General features: G+C 35.3%; 1 protein-coding gene across 4 annotated transcripts in view; it reads right to left on the reverse strand.

The window, feature by feature from the left end:
- dnah5 (dynein, axonemal, heavy chain 5) overlaps positions 1–23,259 on the reverse strand; it is a 136,043-nt gene that overhangs the window by 112,029 nt on the left and 755 nt on the right. For 2 of the 4 annotated variants that reach the window (XM_047360742.1, XM_047360740.1), the window contains exons 2-17: positions 11,435–11,569; positions 10,701–10,785; positions 10,430–10,590; positions 8,026–8,244; positions 7,562–7,699; positions 5,466–5,642; positions 5,195–5,308; positions 5,016–5,123; positions 4,092–4,214; positions 3,637–3,852; positions 2,661–2,687; positions 1,789–1,896; positions 1,117–1,202; positions 807–1,014; positions 607–720; positions 256–462 (exon numbers count right to left, since the gene is read on the reverse strand). In XM_047360742.1, coding sequence (XP_047216698.1) covers positions 256–462; positions 607–720; positions 807–1,014; positions 1,117–1,202; positions 1,789–1,896; positions 2,661–2,687; positions 3,637–3,852; positions 4,092–4,214; positions 5,016–5,123; positions 5,195–5,308; positions 5,466–5,642; positions 7,562–7,699; positions 8,026–8,244; positions 10,430–10,590; positions 10,701–10,785; positions 11,435–11,569 — 2,226 coding nt within the window. The remainder of the gene's footprint in view (positions 1–255; positions 463–606; positions 721–806; positions 1,015–1,116; positions 1,203–1,788; positions 1,897–2,660; positions 2,688–3,636; positions 3,853–4,091; positions 4,215–5,015; positions 5,124–5,194; positions 5,309–5,465; positions 5,643–7,561; positions 7,700–8,025; positions 8,245–10,429; positions 10,591–10,700; positions 10,786–11,434; positions 11,570–23,259) is intronic. The other 2 variants (XM_047360743.1, XM_047360741.1) reach the window with 2 other exon arrangements.

The following is a 23,259-nucleotide window of genomic DNA, read 5'->3' on the forward strand; positions in this document are numbered from 1 at the left end:
TGAAAAAGAGCACATTTTTATAAATTTGATACAGTAAAGCAAACAAATATCAAACTGGTATTTCCAGTGGAAATCTACCAATGAATGTGAAATTAACTGTTTTCGTTGTATGATAATGTTTTATATCATTCTGCAGTGCCCTCCCCTCAATGTATTTTTATAAAAGTAAAAAAAAAAAAAGACTAATCTGTTTCTAATATGTCTTCTATAAGTTCTGGGATTTTTAAAATGTATTCTGCTGTGTGCAGTACTTACCTGTAATTTATCATAGTTTTGCTTGAGTATATTCTGTTTCTGCTGCAGCTGAGCAGCAAAGGGGGGGATCTCCAGGTTCATTCGCTTCATGCAGTCAGTCTCCCTGATCTGTGTAAGTATCTCTGGGTCAAGGTTCACAACCAGCTGCCCTGTCACTGAAGACCTGACCAGGAGCAATGCCTTTAGGCCAGCCCTGGCATATTCCATCTGTATGGGATTTAAGAGTTGTTGTCAAAAAAAATAAGTGGAAAAATATGTTTGTGTTTTTAATACACAAATACATACACGTATAGATACTTATTCTATTATGATTTCTTTCCTATTATGCACTTCTTGCTTAATTTCTTGCACCTTTGTCATCCAGTTGTGATGGTACAGAATTTCATACTCCAACAGTGTCCTTGCTACCCTGTTAAAGTTCCTGATAATCATCTTTGCCTCTTTGGTGGAAAGAACACCTTCATGCTAACAGGAAGCGAAGGATGAATTATAAGAAAATACATCTGTAAATGTAGAAAATCAAAACTTTTTATCAATAAATTGAGTAAAACCTTTTTAAAGAGATCCATGGGACGCTGAATTCGACTGTAAAGCTGCCGAGCCCACATGATCCGACCTGCCACTGGTGGCATGTTTCTACCAATAGGAGGGTCCAGTTTTTGCTTTGCATAGATACTGGAAACCATTTCAAGGTCCCGGCCGTAGTTCTGCAAGATGTGCTGGTACCTTTCATCAATGCCAAGATCACAGATGCCCAGTCTGTTTTAGTAGATCAAAAACATACAAGCAGTTGCAGTTTAAGCCCTAAAACTAAACAACAAAAAATAAATACGGTAAATAAAAGTGAACAGACAACACTACCTTTCAAATTTCTCCAACACATTTAGAGCTTTTTCTGTATTTTGAATCTCATCAAATGTATTTTCCATGAAAGTCCTTAGCTGTTTCTGGAAATATAAACACGCAAAGCAACAATGAGTATCAAAGTGATGGTAAAATTTTACGTTTTAATAAATGTACTGAACTTTACTCTTGTCTTTAAAACTTCCAAATTCTCCAAGTAGATGAGTCTATGCATGTCAACGTCTTAATCAACTCTGAAATCCATAGTCTGCAGTCTAAAATAATGTCACCAGGCAGAGTAGCCAATATTTTTTTAGTATTGTTTAATATCCAATCTCCACAACAAGACTGCAATATATGCTCAAGTCTCTTCCTGAATGCAAATGTTTTAAAAACAGAACAAAATTTAAAAACTCATTGTGGACAACAGACAGAATCATTTCAAGATGAGATTTTGATAAATGTAGTATGTCTTTTTTTGCAATTCACCTAAATGTAATACATGCAACCATATCTGACCAACCTTATTGGTCCTGAAGAAGAAACCAAAAAGGTGCTTCTATGAAGCTCCATTGCATTTCTTTCAGATTCCCCATGTACGCATGGACAATGTCAGTTGTTTGACATTCATCAATAGACTAAACTGTTTGTGCCAGAAGATATACTTTACTGTCCCTGCAACTCACTTACATGGAGCTCAGAAGTGCTTTTGCAGAATTCCTCGTAGTCAACATCAAAGTCAGTTCTTCTGTGGTCTAGGAAACTGTAATGCTTCTTCTTCAAATTCATCACTATAGCCTGTCAGACACAAACATATAATCAAAAAGAATTGAGGGTGCAACTCTTTTTCCAAAAAGGTTTTCAAATAGACAATTTATTAGGTAGCTCATAATTATTTTTAGTATAAGCTGAAGTTCCGATAAAACACACATAAATTGCACTACAGTCTAATTTCCAACTATTTACATATGTGTAAACTGAAAGTTTGAGAAATATGCAACTGAATAGCATACAAAACAATACATCCTTGCAAAATTATTTACAGCCCTTGAACTTTTTTCCATAGTATTTTTCCATGTATTTTATGTGTTGGGATTTTATGTGGTAGACCAACACAAAGTCATGTCAAAAAGTGAAGTGAAACAAATGGTTTCCAGGATACATACCATCTTGTCGATATTAGGAATTACAAGTAGGTAGACATGCTAGAAACTGTAGGATTGTCTATGTACAACAATATATAGTATTGCACTGGATTGTGTCATTTATGTAAACGTTGCCAACAGTATAGAAGAAAAATATCACCAAAACAAGGCATTTTACTCTCTGGTTTTAATATATCAAAGTAAATAGCAGTGGAGCTAACAGTTAAAAGCTAAAAAAAGAAACACTAATTAAAATACTTGAACAATGCTTATTATCCATGCAGTTAGTTTTATGATTAAAGATATGCACTTGAGTAGTTTAAAGATATTATATCTACCACTGCAAGCTGCAAACTACAATAAATACAAAAACAGATCATGCATTGCTAAGGAGTAAAGACCATGATGAGACATTACCTCCCATTTTGCCTGCATTTCTGAAGTCTGTGAATCCAAGGAAGCAAAGACAAACAGGATAGCTTACATCAATATATCCTCAAGGGAAAAGATACATTCTAATTACAAACATGGTCGTTTTGCATATTAATAAAATTTTTCACCCAAAGGCAATAGAATTTAGTTTTGCAAACAAACACTCTCCAAAGCACGGAAGCAGAGAATAAATCTGCCACTGCTACAGTGCAGTCAGATGCATTTCTCTCAACAAACCCATACTAACCCAAACTACTGAGCTGTACTTCATCAGCATTGTTCAGTCTTGTAATGAAGACATTGTCTAGCTAATGGGGTGATATCACTGCATAAAAATTTAAGAAGAAATATAATAATGGTATTTATTAATTATTAATTATTCCAGCTCTATAACAAGTAATAGTGAAATGAAGCTGCATTTCCAGGGTGAGGACAAAAAAGAACATAAAAGACAAAATAAAATAGTATAAACGGCTGATCATAGTCACATTGTTTTATTAAAACATAAAAAGATCACAGATGTTGAAGTGTTTATAACAGTGGATAATCAATATCAAATTATATTAAAGGATGAATATTAAAAGAGGTCTTTTAAAAAAAGATTTAAAGGTAATTAAACTACCCCAACCCTAACATTAATTACCTCCAAGTTTTTACACGCAAAAAAGATTTTAAATGTTTTAAATAAAGAAAACTTTTAATGCATGCCTGTAAAAGCCAACACACTATAATGCAATGTTTTTGTTCTGGTTTTGCATTATTTATAATGTAAATGCTAAATTTATCATATTCTCTAATTTAAGCCTTTATTATCTTTCACTTACAAGAAAGTCGAAACCAGTAGCACAGAACTACTGTACATACTGAGCTGGCAGGTAACAACATTAACATTTTATGGAGTTAAATTCTGCATCTTAAAAAGGACTTCACAGTATTCAATTTAGCAGTACTGTACACTTACCTGAAATCTGGTGGCAATGGTTTCAAGGCCCTCAATCTTAGAGTCCTGCAGTGCAGAGTAGGTAGTGATGGTGTCAAACATTTCCAGGATCTTGTTTAGACGCCGCTGGAATGTGTCAAACTTCCCAAAGATGTACATCTCACTGATGTCAAACTTTCTCTGAGAAGGAGTTTGTTCCAGTTGTTCCTTGGTTTTATGAAAACACTGCTGGTACTCCTGAGCAACACAATTTGACCCAAAATAAAACTCATCTTCATCCAAAATATTTAACTGGGTTGGCTGACCTGGCTGACAAACTGTAATATAAGAACTGTTCATATGAAGATAGAACTGAATAATAAAATAATAAAGGCCTTATCGAAGAAATCATGACTGGTGACAAAGTTAATAACAACTAAATAACCTGTTAAATAAATTAAAAGCAACATGCTATGTCAATAAGCAGTATCCCATACCTGATTTAGACAAATTGCAGCTTTGATTTTATCAGTAACCACTTGCTGAGGTTGGTCCCATATTGAATTTGAACCATTATTAGTGATGTAGGCTTTGCAAGAAGTGATCATCTGATTTGTGACCTGGAAGTACAACAGTCAATTTGGCCACATATTCCATTTATCTATTGTTATTTATGTTTCATTACAGTTACCTATATTTAGAGACATTAAAAACAATATGAAAAGAAAAACACATTCTGTATATAAGTTTATATTAAATAGTCTCAGGTTACTACATATAAAAAATTATTACTATAGAACCCCAACTTGTTACTGCGTTTGATGAGACTTGGGTCTGAAAAATGTTTTTTCAGGTAGTCCTTCATTGACATTTGCAGTTTTGTTTTTGTTTTTTAATCAGCATGCTAAGCTTTGCCTTTTTAATTTTGTCAAGATTTTTCATTTGCAGTCACATAGTTCATTTAAAAAAGTAATTTCCTAACATCTCCTTTATTCTGACCAAAAAAGTGGCTTTTTAATTGTACTTCCTTCAACCTTTTCCAATTTAAAAGTCAATAATTTGTTACAGAATTTGGACTTTGTCATGTAAACTTGTGAACATGCCTAACCTGTTAACCTCATACCCAGTGTTACATCATACTGACTTCCCCAAGCTAAAACCTGAAAGAACAGAGCATCAACAAAACCCAGGGTTTTCAACTGGACAGGATCCATTAAGAATGTGCTGCAGATAAGAAAAGCATAGTATTCCTTTAGTTTGATTAGTATTAATGTGAGCTTTGTATGTTGTGTGTGCTATTGGGAGCTCTATCACTCGATAATTTCTACAATATCTAAGTAATGTGGTTCACATGTGGTTCATGGAGTGTAATCTGTGTCCTAAATTGACTTAGCATGGTGTAACAACCAAATCTACAGTACCTTGACAAAAAGTGATGTTACTTTTTCAGATGTGTTGTAGTAGCGCGAAATACCATGAATCATCTTGATGGCATTAATCAAAGCAGGGATTGCATCCACCATTGATACCTGGAAAGAGATATATCTTATTTCAGTAGTTCATTCAACAGGACACATACATGTTTTTTTTTATAACCTACAGGGTCACTGTTGTAGAGTGGGTCACAAAACCTCTCTAGGCTGTAGAGGTATTTAACATTGTCTTTGGCTTCATTAGCTGCATCAGTGATCCTTATGTCTAGTTCCCGCCATGACTAAAGCAAAGAAAAAATTGTATTAATGCATTGCTGCATATTATTCAACCTAACAAATTAGCATGAAAACTTTGGAAGAATAAAATTAAAGACCCCTAAGGCAGTAAAATCTAAAAAAAAATTTCAGACATAATGATGAATAACCATAATTTCTGACCTTGATGAGTTTAGATTTGGCCAGCAAGAGAACACCCAGTACAGCACTGACATCCGGTGTTTTCAGCTGGTCCAAAAGATAGTTGAAGCGAGACATTCGTTTCTTCCAGTGGTCCAGTTCGGCCCGAGGCCCAAGGTCATCAGCCTCTTTTCGGAGTTGGTCGCTCTCTGCAAGAACCTGGAGAACACAGCTCTGTATTTGCTTACATCATTTCTACAGAGTATTATTTTGGCTTGTGAAGTTGGTACATTTTCATTAGGACACACTGGAGTTAGGATTCATGATATTTTGGAAAGACTGTTGAGTCCAAACTTTTAAATGTACACAAACTGATTATACAGTGGATATTAAATGATCTACTGATTTTTATGATGGAGGCTGATGTACAGGGGTTGGACAATGAAACTGAAACACCTGGTTTTAGACCACAATAATTTATTAGTATGGTGTAGGGCCTCCTTTTGCAGCCAATACAGCATCAATTCGTCTTGGGAATGACATATACAAGTCCTGCACAGTGGTCAGAGGGATTTTAAGCCATTCTTCTTGCAGGATAGTGGCCAGGTCACTACGTGATACTGGTGGAGGAAAACGTTTCCTGACTCGCTCCTCCAAAACACCCCAAAGTGGCTCAATAATATTTAGATCTGGTGACTGTGCAGGCCATGGGAGATGTTCAACTTCACTTTAATGTTCATCAAACCAATATTTCACCAGTCTTGCTGTGTGTATTGGTGCATTGTCATCTTGATACACGGCACCACCTTCAGGATACAATGTTTGAACCATTGGATGCACATGGTCCTCATGGTAGTCCTTGGCAGTGACGCGCCCATTTAGCACAAGTATTGGGCCAAGGGAATGCCATGATATGGCAGCCCAAACCATCACTGATCCACCCCCATGCTTCACTCTGGGCATGCAACAGTCTGGGTGGTACGCTTCTTTGGGGCTTCTCCACACCGTAACTCTCCCGGATGTGGGGAAAACAGTAAAGGTGGACTCATCAGAGAACAATACATGTTTCACATTGTCCACAGCCCAAGATTTGTGCTCCTTGCACCATTGAAACCAACGTTTGGCATTGGCATGAGTGACCAAAGGTTTGGCCATAGCAGCCCGGCCGTGTATATTGACCCTGTGGAGCTCCCGACGGACAGTTCTGGTGGAAACAGGAGAGTTGAGGTGCACATTTAATTCTGCTGTGATTTGGGCAGCCGTGGTTTTATGTTTTTTGGATACAATCCGGGTTAGCACCCGAACATCCCTTTTCAGACAGCTTCTGAACTCTGGTATGTCACCCATAATGTTGTGTGCATTTCAATATTTTGAGCAAAACTGTGCTCTTACCCTGCTTATTGAACCTTCACACTCTGCTCTTACTGGTGCAATGTGCAATCAATGAAGACTGGCTACCAGGCTGGTCCATTGTAGCCATGAAACCTCCCACACTAAAATGACAGGTGTTTCAGTTTCATTGTCCAACCCCTGTATAAAGGTCTAACCAGCCAGTAGCTGATAATCTAAGCTGCTATTGTATTTACCTACTACTTTTTCTATTTGTCAATAGTTCTTTAAATAAATAGGTTTTTGTGTGTTCTTTTGGGCCTTAAACATTATTGAACTGGTAGACTGAAATGCCTCCAAAGATTTCAGGACATTTCATTTAATCCATGCATGTTCACAGAATATTCCCCACATTGCATAATGTCATAGAAAATCTCTGCTTATTAGTATTCTGCTTATATGCCAAGAGGGTACATAAGGCCGGGAGCCAATATTTTTAAAAATGGAAAATATCTGCCTGATTTATCAGACAGCGGATATATACCCTACCTCTACTTATAAACTTCAAAAGGAACATGTAATTCATTTTTTTGTTCATCTAGTTTTGTCTTTTTCCTTATATATCAAATTACCTTTTTATTAAACTGTTTATGTATTGTGCTTTATCATGGATAATTCAAGCAGACACAGAGTGATGAATCTTTCAAATCTTGTCCATAAGCAGTTGAGCAGGACAGAAAAGCCAAGAAGACAGAAGCTAGTTTTACCATGAAATATAAATGGTAATGCCCTGAAGAACATTTTCTCACCTGTTCTATCTGTTTAATCCAAACTTTCATGCAGGCTTCTATCTTTTCAGTGGTTTCTGCGCTGTTGGCTGCTGCCATGTAATCTGCTGGGGATTTCAAGACCCGCAAGTCAAATGTATCACACTCCTTCAGTGTAACCTGGAGGCAAAACAACAAAGGGTTTTTTTCACTGTCTTTGAATTTTTGTCTCTAGATGTAAATTTCTGCTCGCATGTCCGTTTTTTCCTGTGTAAAGAAAAATGTGCAGCGAGTGTAACATGAATGCTCCAAATTCTAAAAGGTAGTTCATAGGTTTTCACACAGCTTTTACTTATATCTTCTTTAACCTTTATTTTAAATGTTACATATCTCTTTTTCTAAGGTTAATTGATTAACAATTAACATAGGTAGTATAGGTATAGGTAATAATGTGATTTCATATACCTGCTTTCCAATTGATTTCTGAAGTGGTGTCTGTTACGTACCTTTTCTTGTAGGCTCTCCTGTGCACCCACCAGAACAGAAACGAAGCTTTCAAGTGAAGATATGAACTCTCGTTTTACACCCTGGGCCTGGGGACCAGCCAGCTCACCCCAGCCGTGGTTTATTTTCCTCAGTGTGGGGATAAAAACATCTGAGAGTAACTGCTCCACGCTTTTTAAGAGCCCACCTTCTGTTGTGTCCAACATGTTGAAGTTCACATCCTGCAAATTTAGGAAAGTGTCAACTTATTACATAAACAGACAAAATCCACCTGAGACTGACACAAGAATGTCCCACACCCGGTAATAACAGACAGAAATAAATCTGCTGCTGACTAAAAAGATGAAAACAAAGAAAAACTGCAGCTAAACACACCCATCAAAAACCCTTGTGGGAAAACTAAAATAACAGGATATGTATAACAATGTTGTAAAGTGCCAATATCTAAGTAACTGGAAAAAGTGGGAAAAACAAGCTTTCTACTAATACCTCTCTCATGGAAATAGCAGAAGTAATCAAAAAAGGTTAAACAATTTTGCGTTGGAAAAACCTGAACACTTTACTTCAATGTAAAACACAGGGCTTACTTTTGACCAGTTTTTTTTTTATCTTTTGTAATTTGTGCCTTTGTTTGTTGTCTGATTTCGAAAAGCAACCTTATCTTATGAAAGTTTATTAAGCAAACAATGTTAATATGTGATGCAAGCTGTATGTATTCACAAGTTTTTAAATAACAATAAAATGTGTAAACAGTCCTAAAATTTAAAATGAAAACTGTTATCAGAATTTAATCAAACTTTGCCAATTTATTTAGATCATATTTTAAAGTTTTAAAGCTAGGTACCTCTGAATGAATCCTGACATATAGCAGGCATTTTATATATCTAGCTAGAGTAATAAACAGAATGGAATCATTAGAACAGAAAAAAAGAGTACAACAACTGAGCAGTTCCACAGAGAAACCAGTAAAAAAATATTCTGGAAAGTTCTAAACACTCAAAGTTACCCACTAAAAATTAAAAGGAACGAAGACTGTCAACATTAGGACACTGCTAAAATGTATCATACAACACTTTATACTTGGCTTGCCATTTTAAAATTATTAAATTTTTAGTAAAATACTTAGCTAATTCAACTTTTCTGCTCAATGTTAGTGAAATGCAGATAAGCAATGTAAGATAATAGTCTACAATTGCTGCACTACTCGAGTCCTACCATATATATACCATACATATATATATATATATATATATATATATATATATATACACACATATATATGTATATACATATTGCACGCTAATTACTTTATTTGCATGTTATGCTGTTAGAGCTTAGATAGCAATACGCTGTATCTCATCTTACCTTGAAATCTAAATCCATTTACAATGTTGTCGTTGCAAGCCATGGTAACAGCTGAGTAGTTGCTGTAGCTAGCAATATAATAAACCAGAAATTGACGGCACCATTTACATTTACAACCACAATTACAAGTATCCAAGAGCTTGTAGATCTTTGTTTTTAATAGTTATTTCCTCCGTGATTTTTTAAACTCTTTTCTCTTAATTGTTTTTATCATTGTCTGGCCTTTCTGCACATGCCAGATGCCTTCAAAGGTACTTTCTAGTCATTGGCTACTCACCAGCTGCTGCCAATGAGCACACCTGCATTCACTTTGCACATCAGCTTCAGAATCTAATTAAACCACCACCTATGATAGTTGCCTGATGCTCATAACCTGGACACTGGCAGTGTAATCCTTGCTGCTGAACATATTATACGTAGACTTCCACATTCTGAACATTTGTTATTGTATGAAATCATATTCAGCTATTTAACCAAAGGTATGCTTATTTGTGAAACAGATCTATATGGCTGTATCTTTCTTTCTTTTCCTTTTGCTATGACCTGTAGCAAACGTGGCCTTCTTACCAGCAGAAGTGATTAGCTTTCCTGCAGGCAGCATGTGGGCAGCTACAATCAATGATCAAAACAACCTGTGATATCACAGTGCTATTGATGAACACCCCTGGTGTCCCACCTATCTTTAGATGAAAGAAGCCTTCGTAGGCACCGTTTAAGGATTCTTTTCCTCTTAGATGTTTTTAAGCTTTGTTTTATAAAAATAATGATTTCTAAATCTTTTGCAAAAGTTATTCAAATGTTTAGCACTAAATCCTGACTGAAAAAGATGTTGGACTTGTTCTGTTTCTTAATATATTTTTTTTCAGAACAGGTCAATCATTCATGTCATTTACTTCCTATAAGAGTTTTTCTTTTTTTTAAACTAAATTTACAGAGGAAAGGTATTATATAAAGTTTAGCTGTTTTTCACTTCTTACACTCATAGCCAACATATTTTAATCTGAAAACATTATTTATTGCTAAAACAAAACACTGACTCACTCTGTGTATGTTCTCAGAGGTTATTGTTTTCAATGTGTTTGCTCTGGTGAAGAAGACGCAGACTCCGGTCAATGCCACATCCCTTCCATCAGTTACAAACACTTTCTTTGTGTTACCAGGCTGGTGGGAATCAAGCTGGGTGGGTGGAGAAGCTGTAGCTGCTGAAATAAGGAGTTAGTCACCGGTCTTTGAATTTCTGCTGGACTGTTTTCTATATTACCATGAGTGGAAAAAAATTATTTGTCAGCTTTGATCCACAAAGTTATGTTACCTCCTTCTGCAGGTTCAGTATCCTGATAGTAGAACATGAGGTGTGGAAGACCGTTTGCCACAAAGAACTGTTCCATGCGATCAATCTGTTGCAGGTGTAAAAGAAAAAAAATAATCAACATTGTCAGACTTCAAGGAAGAGGTTATAAAACACTCAAATAAAATAAGAAGCAGACTGCAATAATAATGATAAAAACTAAACTAAAAAAATTTACAGTTTCAAAATCTTCTGCGAAAACTATGTATGTCAAAGTTTTACATTTTATACAGAAGCAATTTTACCTAGATCACACTGCATTATTCAGTAGTGTGTTGCAAATATCATATCATATCATTGGATTCAGATATTACATTAAGTAATTTCACTGTTGATGTAACTGGATATAATGTTTTTTTTCTCTTTAATTTCAACATTATTGTCATAAATATGAGTTAAATTGGTTTCCTCTGAGAACTTTTTTATTGTAATAGGGAATACTCTTAAAACGCTTGAGACAAACCTTTGAAATCATTTGACATTGACTTCCTGAATGTTTATTATAGTCTTTCCTAACTATGCTTAAGGTGGTCTGGCAACACCTATTATTGCAGATAAAAATACAGAATCAAAAGGAATGATTTGGAATTTTCTTGGTTTCTTTTAAAAATTTTCCAAAGTCTATTCTTCTTGGTTTTGAAGGCTACAGTCAGAGGTAAAACAATAAAGAAATTTCCGTCAAAGTTTAATTTATTTACCTGATTGCCTTCCAGAATGGCATCTTCAACATCAGACTTCTCCAGTCCTAAGCATGAGGCCACAATACTGAGGATGTAGTCATGTCTTCCATCCAGCTGGGCACGCTTTGCCTCACGCTCCTCCCTTAACTTTTGCTGCACAAAATGTGAAGAGAAATGTAATTATTCAGTGGATACGGTTGATCTCTGATGTAATGATGTTGATTATTTACTGACTTCTTTTAATGAACTAAGCCTAAGTAAAGTCATCATGGTATAAAACAAGAAGTAACTAACTTATATTTTGAATTTCTATTATGTAATAATAACCCTGATAATGACAAATAAATATGGCTATTAGACAAAATATCTACTTTAAATCATCTTTGTTTACTTTTTTACCTTTGAATAAAAAGGTTTTTGTATTCTTGTTTATTGAGTATCAACTTAGATACAAAGCTATTCAAGCTATTAGCTTCATTTTTAATTGCAAAAATCCATCAGCATCCATCAGTAGGTTTGCCACCTACAAACCTACTGATGGTTGCCAGATGGTTGCCAGATTTTGCTGCTTTGTAATAAGGGGATAAGGCTTCATACTACAAATCCAGGCAATGTGGCATTAAATGGAGTGGTCGAATTTCTACCATTTGGTCTTTCTCCTAGCCATACATTTAAACAACGGTAGAAAGGTACAATTCTTCCTATCCTTAACATAGTTCTTGAACAGACATTACCATGGTCAGAGCTATTGGTAAATGATTGTCCTCTAAACCAAATTAGAGCATAAACTGCTGTGCCTGGGTGAAGAAATAAAACACCTGAAAGCTGGTTCTAAGGTTTTGCACAAGATATTGTGTAAAACGTTATGGAGTTTCATAGTAAATCTTCTTGTTGTTTACTGTGTTAAAGAAAAAGCCTTCCTGTGGCTATAAGAGCAAATAAATATTATTGAGCTTTATTCTTGTGCACATTTATACCAGTGTAACTGTAAAACGCAGCCTGAATAAGTCTAGATGGAATTAAATGTAAGACCATTTGTAAAAGACCCAGGTTTTAAAGGATATATTAAAAGTCTGATATAACTAGTCTATGAAAACTATGAATTATAGAAACAAAGGGTGTCATTAAAACATAAAAAACTTACACCAATAAATATGAAAATACTAAGTAATAAGTAAGACTTTTAGAAAAAGGTTGGTAATGGAAAAAGTGAAGAGGAAGGAAATAAATAATTTAACAGAAAAATGAAGAAAAAGTTGGGTGAAATTTCAACCTAACTGCATATGAAAAATCCTAAAAATGCTTCAAGGCTGACAGACCCTGGAGGACTGGCTCTGTGAAGCTACAGTGAGGAGGAGCAGAGGGTGTCGGAGTTAGTAAGAGCAATCGCACATTTGGCAGTTAAAATCTTTAAATAGAGATGTGCAAATTGGAATGTAGCAAAGTTATTTTTTCTCCTAAAGAGTCCCAAGATGTCCCAATCACAGTATCGCAGGACAGTTATTAATGGGTTGCACAGTAGAACAGTGGTTAGTACTGATGCCTTTCTGCATGGAGTTTGCATGTTCTCCCATGGTCCAAAAACATGAATGTTAGGTTATTTGGTTGTCCTAAATTGCCCTTTGGTATGGGTGTTTAAGCTTGTCAGGCCAGTGTGTCTCTTTGTTGACCTGTGATGGACTGGCAACCTTCTCCAGAGTGTATTTCACCTCTTGCCCAACATCTTACATATTTCAAATAAAAGAACGATTAGATTTGTATACAACAATAATAACACTTTAGAGCTGGTTACTATTGAAATAAAAAGAAATATCAGTAAAAACTTATGAGTAACCACATTTATCTACTTGCTGATGTTTGAATAAATAAATAAAAACTAAATAAAGATAATTTTCTATGACTGAAAATGAATATTCAGAATATTACCTAAAAAGATTAAAAGCTAACTTTTAATTCAAGGTTTTCTTGCCTCTCTTAAGTTTAAATAAAGGGCTTTAATTTCATTTTGAGTGACAATAAATCTGAGTGGAGAGAGTTTGGGAGAGGGAAGAAAAAAGATAAGATTTAGTTTCAGAAGCCCCTTTTCTCTGCCATGTAGTTTTGTTAGACCATGCCACAGAGACATAGGGAATGCATTGCTTGGTCCAAGTCCAGCTTTTGTTTTACTCATGGAACCTCATTTAGATCTCCTCCCATGATATTTCTCACAATTCCATTTCCAATAACACTGTGTGTAATTTCCTTTGCAGGAATTTACAATGAAAAGCTAGACAAAACTACAAAGTGCATGGTTCCCAAAAATGATCACACAACCAAATTAGACTGGGCTGATAGTCCTGGTTCTGATTGGCTGGGCAGTACATATAAATGGATACTTTTTCAAGTCTTGTCTTGCCTCTATCTTCTTTGTTCTAACTCCTGGACCTGATCCAGCTTTGGAATATGGGACGCATACACATTACAAGAGATAGCCAGTAACAGAGATGGAATTTCATTCTCATTCTTTTTTTTCTCTTACTGCATTCTTTAAACTTTTCTGAGGGACATCAACGTATGAACAACTGTCCTCTATGATAACACCTCCTTCCAAGCTGAAGGCAGTCTCTCAAACCCAGAGTTTTCCACAAGTAATCTTTCTTTTAAAGTAAAATAAACAAACTTCACTATTACAGTTTCACATGTCAGACATTTTAAAGTTATGACTAATTTTACATTTATTACAGATTTAGGGGTTTAAACCTAGCAGAAAAATATAATTCACATAAGGAATGCTTTGGCATGTTATGGAATGTATTCAGCTTTGATCAGCCTAGTAAGGTTGTTAAAACGGTCATGGGGAGGAAACTCAGTGACACAGTTAGAATGGGACATAATCTTGTTATGGATAACTGCAAGATGCATGTTCAAGGTAATGGAAGAAAGCAGAAAAGTAGCATTTCAGAAGCTTTACACACGAAAATCAACCACAGTCACATTATTGGCCAAACTTGTAAACAGTACACCCCACAACAAGTTGCTGGGGGACCTTTCTTTAACATTCCACAGCTTTCTCTGTCTTTATTGGCAAGTTTCTAAAGAGCAACATCAAAAGGAAAAAATACATAACACAGATTCAAAGAGTTGTGCTGCACATAATTATAATGAGCAGGTGGAATCTATGCTAAAAGCAGTACACAAGCACAAAACAACAGTGTCCTCCAATGACAGTCATTCATATTTATTTATTTGCATTGCACAGACTTTGAAGCCAGCAGTGACAGACTTGACAGGAAAAACATTCAAATCCTTCAGAGACAAACAAAGTCACATGCAGAGATAAATTATGCCGAAACTGACAAGTCCTATAATGAACTGTCAGTTTTCAAATTAAAAATTAAACTGTGACAAAGAAATGCAAAAAAACAGGTTACCATGTAGGATGATGTATGGTGTGAAAAATAGAAGTAGCATGCTGACAAGTACAAAATTATAGCAAAACGAAAAATCTTTGAGTTTATTTTTGCCTACTTTATTTCCAATTACGTGGAAGGAAATTAAAGAGCTGAAAATGGCCTTAAACATGACAGTTAGAAAAATAGATGAGAAGAGACAAATATCACCAGCTGACAACCAATTCGCTTGCATTAGTTCTCTTACCCGAATGACCTTGGAAACAATTTGTCTCCAGAGCTTTTTCCTAAACATCTGCGACATGACAGCTCCTTGCCTCAGCATCTCACCTCTCCTACATCTTCTCCATAACCACCTATCACTTTCTCATCTGCATGTGCACTCTCAACTTGGAAGGCTTAGGGCTATCAATTGTCAGTGCTGACTACCCAACCAGCTGAGCTGCAGCTATAAATACTATATGTTTAACGGCCACCCCAATTAGTAGTTTAAGCTGGGAGCCAGATGGGAACCTGAAAGATATTTTTCCTTGTAAAAAAAATGAGTGGGTGAGCTCCTGTATTCATTTTACAGATACACGTGTACACATGTATTTTATTTCATTTTATATTTGATCTTGTTACCTGCATTTGTCTTTTTTTTTTTTTTGTTAGGATGAGTTTAGTGAACAGAATGCAGGAGATGTTTCAGTGAATAAAATGCAAAAGGCAATTCAAAGGCAGTTTTTAATATATTTAGGGTTTTCTATAATTAAAAATACCAATAATGCTTTTGGAGCCTGCCTGATGAATTTTAAGCCATTTTAACATTTGTGAGGTCAGTACTTCTGAAAAGCTACGTGTTTAAATTTCAACTCTTAAATTGAACTGCATGTTTTAGATCAATATGTTTTCTTGCAACTGTATTTACAGTGCTGTATAAATGTTTTTTTTTTAAACGTAACTTTATTTTGTTGTTTTTCATCCTCAAACCTTAATGTATTTTTAATGGGATTCTATGTGACAGACCAACACAAAGTAGTGCTCAATTGTGATAATATGTTTTACTACTAATATCTGAAAAGTCTAGAACACATTTTTTTAGCCCCCTTTACTCTGATATAAAACAGAGTTTGGCACAACTGCAAACATACCAAGACAATGCTCACCACCAAAACTTACAGGCCTGTATACAAAATGCAATCTTTGGCAGAAAACAAACCACTGTGAACACACCATGAAACTAGAACTTTAGAAAAACTTTTTAACCAATTTGAATAAATAAGTGAATCTGACTGCACTGTTTGATAGTTAGGATTAATTGGAATGTTTGTACCTGACTTGAAATCTGTATGATTATGATTGTATTGACTTTGTGAAGTGCCTTGAGACATGTGTTGTGAATTGTTGCTATATAAATAAAACCGAATTGAACTGACTTGAAACATGGTAATGGCAGCATAATGCTTGGAGATTTACTTCAGCAGAACAGGGAAGCTAATCAAAGTTGATGGCAAGATGGATGGAGTTACATGTAGGAAATTCCCAGAAAATTGCAAATGATTTGAGACTATTCGCCTTCCAACAGGATGACCTTAGACATACAGTTAAACTACAGAGCATAGCATTTTTATCTGTCCCAATCAAAGTCCAGATCAGAGAAAAGACTTGAAAACAGCTGTTCACATATGCACCATATCCAATCTGACTGAGCTTAATTTTGTTTGCAAAGTGAATATGCACAAATTTCAGGTTCTGCAAAGTTGGTTTTATTTAGAAAAACGTTTGAAAGCCATGCATCTTCACAACTACTGTGTACACTACTTTGTGTTTTGTGTTAATATTTAAAAATCCCAATAATGTGGTTGTTATGTGACATAAACATGAACATGTTCAAAGTGTATGAAGACTTTTTCATGACACTGTATGTCATCAAGGAGTTTGAAACAAAAACTACCCGTTGTAAGTGGTACAACCAGCTTTTCCCTTAGGTCTACTTATGACATAAGTTCTTCATATTTAAATTAACAGTACCACTAGGTGCAGATTTTTCCATGCAGGTTTATCATAACAAATATTATGAACGATTTGAGAAAGGTAAAACCCAAAAAACTGCCAGAGAAACTTAATGAAATGTTAATTTATAATACCATATGTCACGCACTCATGCAAAAATTATTTTAACAAACTCACTTTTGTACATATTATTTATGACCTTAATAACTCCCTACCAGGACACAAAAGAAGCACAACAGCCAATCAATGATAAATTAACCATGCTGTCTGTAACATCAGAACTCTTGGGTCACCTTACCTTGTTTTGATAGTCTGGTTTGAAATGCAGCATAGTCGCTGATGGCCTATCAGACTGATGGTTCTTTTTAAATCATTCCAACCTCTTAACTGGTTTGCACTTCATGACATTAGAGAATTACAAAGAAGGCACAACAGAGAAGAAGCAGTTTTACTAGACTGTGGGAGCAATCAACCTCTTGTTTGCCATGTGAGAAAGGTTAGTGCTCTGAAATTATCGGAGCTTTGCTCCTGAAAGGGTACTGCTAACCAGATAATGCGGTGTTGGATGACATCCTGTCAGCATGGTAATTATCATGGTCCTGCTCTCACCTTACCAGACTATTATAACAATAGGATGGAGAGACTTGGCTGAGGGTAGAAAGACTGTTGGTATGGTGGAAACAAGGAATCTCTTTAAGTGCAAATCTAATGCAAACACATGTGAACTACATGGGGAGTGAGTGTTGAGAAGAAGTGTGTTGCCCTCTCATAACAACAATAGGTTTCTCACACTCACACCTTCATTATACTGTCTGCATTATCATTGTATGATGACTGTTTCAGTGGCAGTCGCAGCTGGAACAGTATGACAGAGAACATAAGGTGCAACTAAAAAGATAAATATAAAGTACATTATGAATCTTGTTAATTTATTATCTGTAAAAAAGAAATATATTTGCTTAGGCACCTACACAAACGTAAAAACTAAAAATCACAGCAAATTAAGTTTAACTGTGTTCTTGTTTTAAACAAAAGTTTCTGAATTGTTGAATTCTATGGATTTAATCAATAATAAAAATAGCCATTTCTAATTTCATATACCATAATTTCAACTCAACCTGTAATCTGTATTTCTGAAACAAACACCGGCATGTGTATAGTGTAACTGTGCTAAAAGGTTTGACGTTAAGAGAGTCACCATAGACCTTCAGATCTTAATGGTTCCGAGTCGATTCCAAGATAAATACCCAGGTAAACCAAGGAAAATATCAGTGTCAGAACAGAAAAACCAAACGTAGTGCAATAAAAATAGAAGACACTTGACAAAAACACAAATGAACAGGAAAACAAAATGTTTGTGATTGTACTCTAAGACCTGAGCTGAAGGCAGTTGGTTGTATGTAGAGAGAAGCCGAACATTAGTAATCATTAACAACTAAGCTGGACAAAATAAGGTTACAGTCATTTAAAGAGAAACACTCATGGACTGTGGATGAGTGGAAAAAAGTTTAATTCAGTGATGAATCTTGAATCTCCATTGGCCAAGGAAGTGTATCTGGAACATTTGTTTTATGAAATCTGAATGAAACATTCAGGAGCAGTGCCAATGGCAGTCATTACCTCTGCAGTGTATGTATAGTGTGTATTGGTAGGTGTGGAACTTTAAAGCCTCTTCTCCAGGAAAGGCAAATCAACTCTGTGGTGATCTGTAAACTGTAATCCAACAATGTTGTGATCTGATTTATAAAAAAAAAAACATTGATTTTCATTAGTGAGGTTCATGATCAAAGATCAAGTTGTGATAAAAGTCATCAGACGTGCAACAATGTCAGCAAGCCAGCTTGAAAAGGTCAAGCAATTATGTACTAATTTTCTAATTCTAAAAGTGTTATTCAGATTACGTGTTTGATTGTTTCCTAATTGCTTATGTCTGGAGCTCATGTAGATGATCTTTAAGTGCATTTATGTCTTTCATTTTTTTAACTATGCTCACAACTGAAAATGTCAAGACACCACACATAGAAAATAATTTAAAGGTTTAAAGGTTATGCCAAGAGTTATAGGTTAGGGTTATGAGTAATAATTAATCAGTAGACTGCATGGTGGCTTGCCGGTTAATACTATTGCCTTAAAATGTCCTGGGTTCAAAATCTTGCAGGGTCCTTCTATGTGAAGTGTGCATGTAAACTTTGTTGGTATTGATGTTTTACCTTCACATGTGTGGATTTCCTTTGGGTATTAAAGTTTCAAACATGACAGATCAGCTGTTAGTGTCTGAGTGAAAGGTTTTTGTATCCTGTGTGCCTCTGTGTTAACTCTGTGATGTACTGGTGGCCTGATACAACATAGCTACCTCTCAAGTATTGATCTTTGGAAACCATACCAAGGATGAAGTGTGTATAGAAAATAAATAGATAGAAAAAGTAGACATTTTTGAAGAAACATTTCTAACAGTTAATATTTTTGGCTGGAGCATAAGCAATATACCAACTATGCCGCAAACATTCAGCTTGAGGAGTATTCCTTGAGCTGAATAAGTCCGTCAACCCAGTTCATCTGGGCCCCTGTAAGAGGTTGGGTCATACAAGGATAACCATGGTTGATCAACTACACATACACACACAGACCTTCCACCCAATAATGACAACATTATCAAGAATAAATGAGATGTCTCAACGGATTTCACCAGCAGTTGTATATTGGAGAAGAGACTGGAGAGCATAGCATTAAAAATTTGGCCTGTGTTGGACTGTGTGTTTGTAGGCTGCCATGAAACAAGAGAGTGATAATGAATTATAAATGAAGAGACAGGCTCCCTAAAAGAGAACACACTGACTAAGACAGGGACAGGTCTGAGTTTTCCCAGGGAGTATTTACACTAACCCAGCAGAAAACATCTTAAAATAGATGTAAACCCAAGATGTTATTTTGAACCTACATTTCAGCATGTTAGGTCAGAGCAGAAGGCACAGAAAACGATTTGCTCGTATTCTCTTCAGTGCAGGTACAAACATTAAAACTCTTTTTACGTAGCAAATGAAGCAGATTACACTGCAGGAGTCATATGGGCTTTGTGTACTGCAGAATAGTGCAGTCTATAAACACATAACAGTGCACTTTAACACTTTAACGCTTAGATGGGATTAAAAGACTCCAAATTCAATTAATCTAATGTGAAAAAAAGAAACAAAACTACCTGAGAAATACTGATTTAGTGGTTCTGAACTAATATTTCTCAACATTTCAACATAAAAAGCCAACTTGGTATAATTCACCAGTATTGAAAGTAAACGTTCACAGTCTTCCTTTTCTTTGTTCAGCATTTTGAGGTTAAGCGATCCTTAAGGAAACTATCCAAGGAATATGCTACCATCTTGTGGACAGATGATCATAGTACAACCAACTCATAGTGCAATCGGGCCATTTTTACACACCTTCTGTGGCACCAGTAAACCTAATCACCCAGAGGTTCTCAGAGTAATTACAAAAAAAGAGCTTTGGGATTTAAAGTTGAAAATGAAATATATAATAATTATATAATCCCTTCCTTCCGATATACATTGTGAGATCTATTAACCTGGTCAGAAACTCTCTGTTTTTCTGTCTCTCTCACTCTCTAGTTTCTACTCCCTTTACATCTGGCATATCAGATGGAGTGCCTTTTTTGGTAATTGGTCCATCTCACCATGCCAGTCATGTGGACCTCTGTGAAAGAGTGCTGCTTGATTATTTCAAGAGCAGTGTTCCACTTTCAGATCTCATTTCTCCACTTCTTTCTGCTTATATACCTATCTTCAGGTGGAAAAAGACGACAACTGAAATAATGCATTGAATCAGCGCTGGAGGAGTACTCCAGCCACACATTTCCAGAAAACCAGTGCTTTTGGAATGCCACCCCCTGAGCATATCTGACTGACAGGGCCCTTTACAGCAGCACATACTGTAGCAATGTAGCTCTCATTGCACCTGATGTGGAACGGTTCAATATAGGATGGATTTGTAGGATGGTGGCTATTTTTGAAATTGCATCCTCACTTTCAACAGCTTTTTCCTTTACAAGTCCTTCCTGTGATTTAAAGGGAGCTGCTGTCACCTCCCTCTCTTTCTGACTTCCTCAGGCAACAGTATTTCTGTTCAGATTAGGGGTGAAACAATTGTTCTAATTAATCCTGATTAATCGATTATTGAAATAATTGTAACAATTTAATAATCGAATAATCATTAACTGGAGTGTACAGGCTCTAAAAAAATGCCCTTTGCTGAAAGAACAACCCACTCACTCAGAGCAGTAATTATGTATATATGTATATATATATATATATATATATATATATATATATATATATATATATATTATATATATATATATATATATATATATATGTGTGTGTGTGTGTGTGTGTGTGTGTGTGTGTGTGTGTGTACACATTTAGCATTTAAAATGGAAAACCTTTTCATCTGTAAATACGTTCTATCCAGATCTCAAGTCGCATAGTTTTAGCTTCACCTGTTTCAAATTCTGTAAAGAAATGTCCTAATCTATCCAGTTATTAATCAATTAATCCAAAAAAAGTTGACGGATTAATCAGATAGCTAAATTATTGATAGTTGCAGCCCTATTACAGATGTATCTCCCTCATTGTAGATGATCCAGGATAAATAATAAATTAATAATCAAGAGTGACTTACTGAACCTCCATAAAGCTGAGAACACTGAATACATTATTTTACTGTGTTCCGACACAGTTGAAGCCTTACACTAGTAATATACCATTAAAAATGGCAATACACCTGACTAGACTGTCATGTAGCTCAAAGTGAGACCTACCTTTCATTTCAAATCAGAAACCTACTTTGGGTAGTTAATGTAAACAATAGGTTTATTGTTATGCATTTTTCTGTTTTTTTATGCCTCTCTATATCTTAGAGCATTATATTTAACCTACTACTAGCCTGTATTGCAAAATAATTTCTCATCTGCTCAAGTATAAATGCTTGCATGAAAAGAACTCCTTAACTAAAGGTGACTTTCCCTAAACATAACAGAGTGATTATACAATGTTATATGTTTGTTTCTATTTTCAACACTTGAATGTGAGAGCTACTTGACATTCTCCTGCAAAATGTTTGTGGACATGCTTTTTATGGTCGGGCTTTCACATTAAAATAATTAAGATTTTAAATGAAACAAAACTTGTGAACTTGTGGTCTAATTTGTGAAACAGTAAAACTGTATTTAAATTCTCTGTCGATCTGCCTGTCTGGAGCTGTTCATATCTCTGCCCCTCTCCTATCATTAAACAGGGACAAGGCTTTGAAATCATAGATTTCATGAGTACATAATGTGTAGGCTCTGCGTTATGCAAAGAGCTACACAGTCAAAAGTAAACCATTCTTTTTTTTTTTTTTATCTAGTTACCTAAACCCGAACAAGTTGTAATAGTGTGTAGACTTTAAGCTTTGTGGAGAATCTGCTCCAATCTAAAAAAACTATTTCAGAATTTCTACTTTTTAACCTGCAGAACTGTGTATTTATGTGGATTAAATATTATTGTGCAGATTGAGAATAAAGTTTATCAGCTATTGCTTTATATTTTCTTCTTTCATTAAATTACGGAAGGATTGTTAACAATTTCTGTGTATCAACCTGCAACATGGAATGAAATGTCTTTTAAAGGTAAATTAAAGATCAGACTGTCATATATGAATAATAAATAAATAAATGAAGGCTCTTAGAATAAAATTTTTATTTTATTCTATGCAAGAGGAAAACAGAAGCAGCCATACAAATTGCTAAGCAGGAAGAGATCTACTGTTTGAGCTTACAGATTTATCATGTATAATTGCTGGTTGCAGGTGTTCCACAGGGCTGACTAGCAGTGACCAAAATATTGTGTCAATATTCTTTCTTTTTGTCAAAAATTCCTGCTTTGCAGAAAATCTGGGGGTTAAAAATTAAGTAGCAACACTGCACTGACATCTTCTAAAGCTGCACATGCCCTGCTGAACAAATAGCAGATATATCCATGAGCAGCTGACAGCAGATAAAGAAGCAATAGTCTGATATGTCTTATAAATTAAAGAAGATGGAAAAGATGCAGCAAAACCAGATACATTTAAAACTAAATAACTAACACTGAATCCAAGTGAACAGAAAATACAACTGAAGTGTAAAGGATGGGGAAGCATTACTGAGGAATGAATCCTGACAAAGGATTTGAAAAAGGACAATAAAGAAATAAATGAGAAGAAAGAAATAGGTGAAGGAATTTATGTGAGATAAAGAGAAAGTAACAAACTAGAAATGTGCCAAAGGTGACTGTGAATTTCTACAAATTATTATATAAATTATATAAAACATCACAAAAATACAGAACTAACAGAATAAACAAGGAATTTATAGACAAATAGTAAAATGATTTTGGGGGATTACCTTTAGCCTGCAACCCATACTCTAAA

Source organism: Girardinichthys multiradiatus, chromosome 3 (genome assembly GCF_021462225.1).
Source record: "Girardinichthys multiradiatus isolate DD_20200921_A chromosome 3, DD_fGirMul_XY1, whole genome shotgun sequence".
NCBI classification, from domain to species: Eukaryota; Metazoa; Chordata; class Actinopteri; order Cyprinodontiformes; family Goodeidae; genus Girardinichthys; species Girardinichthys multiradiatus.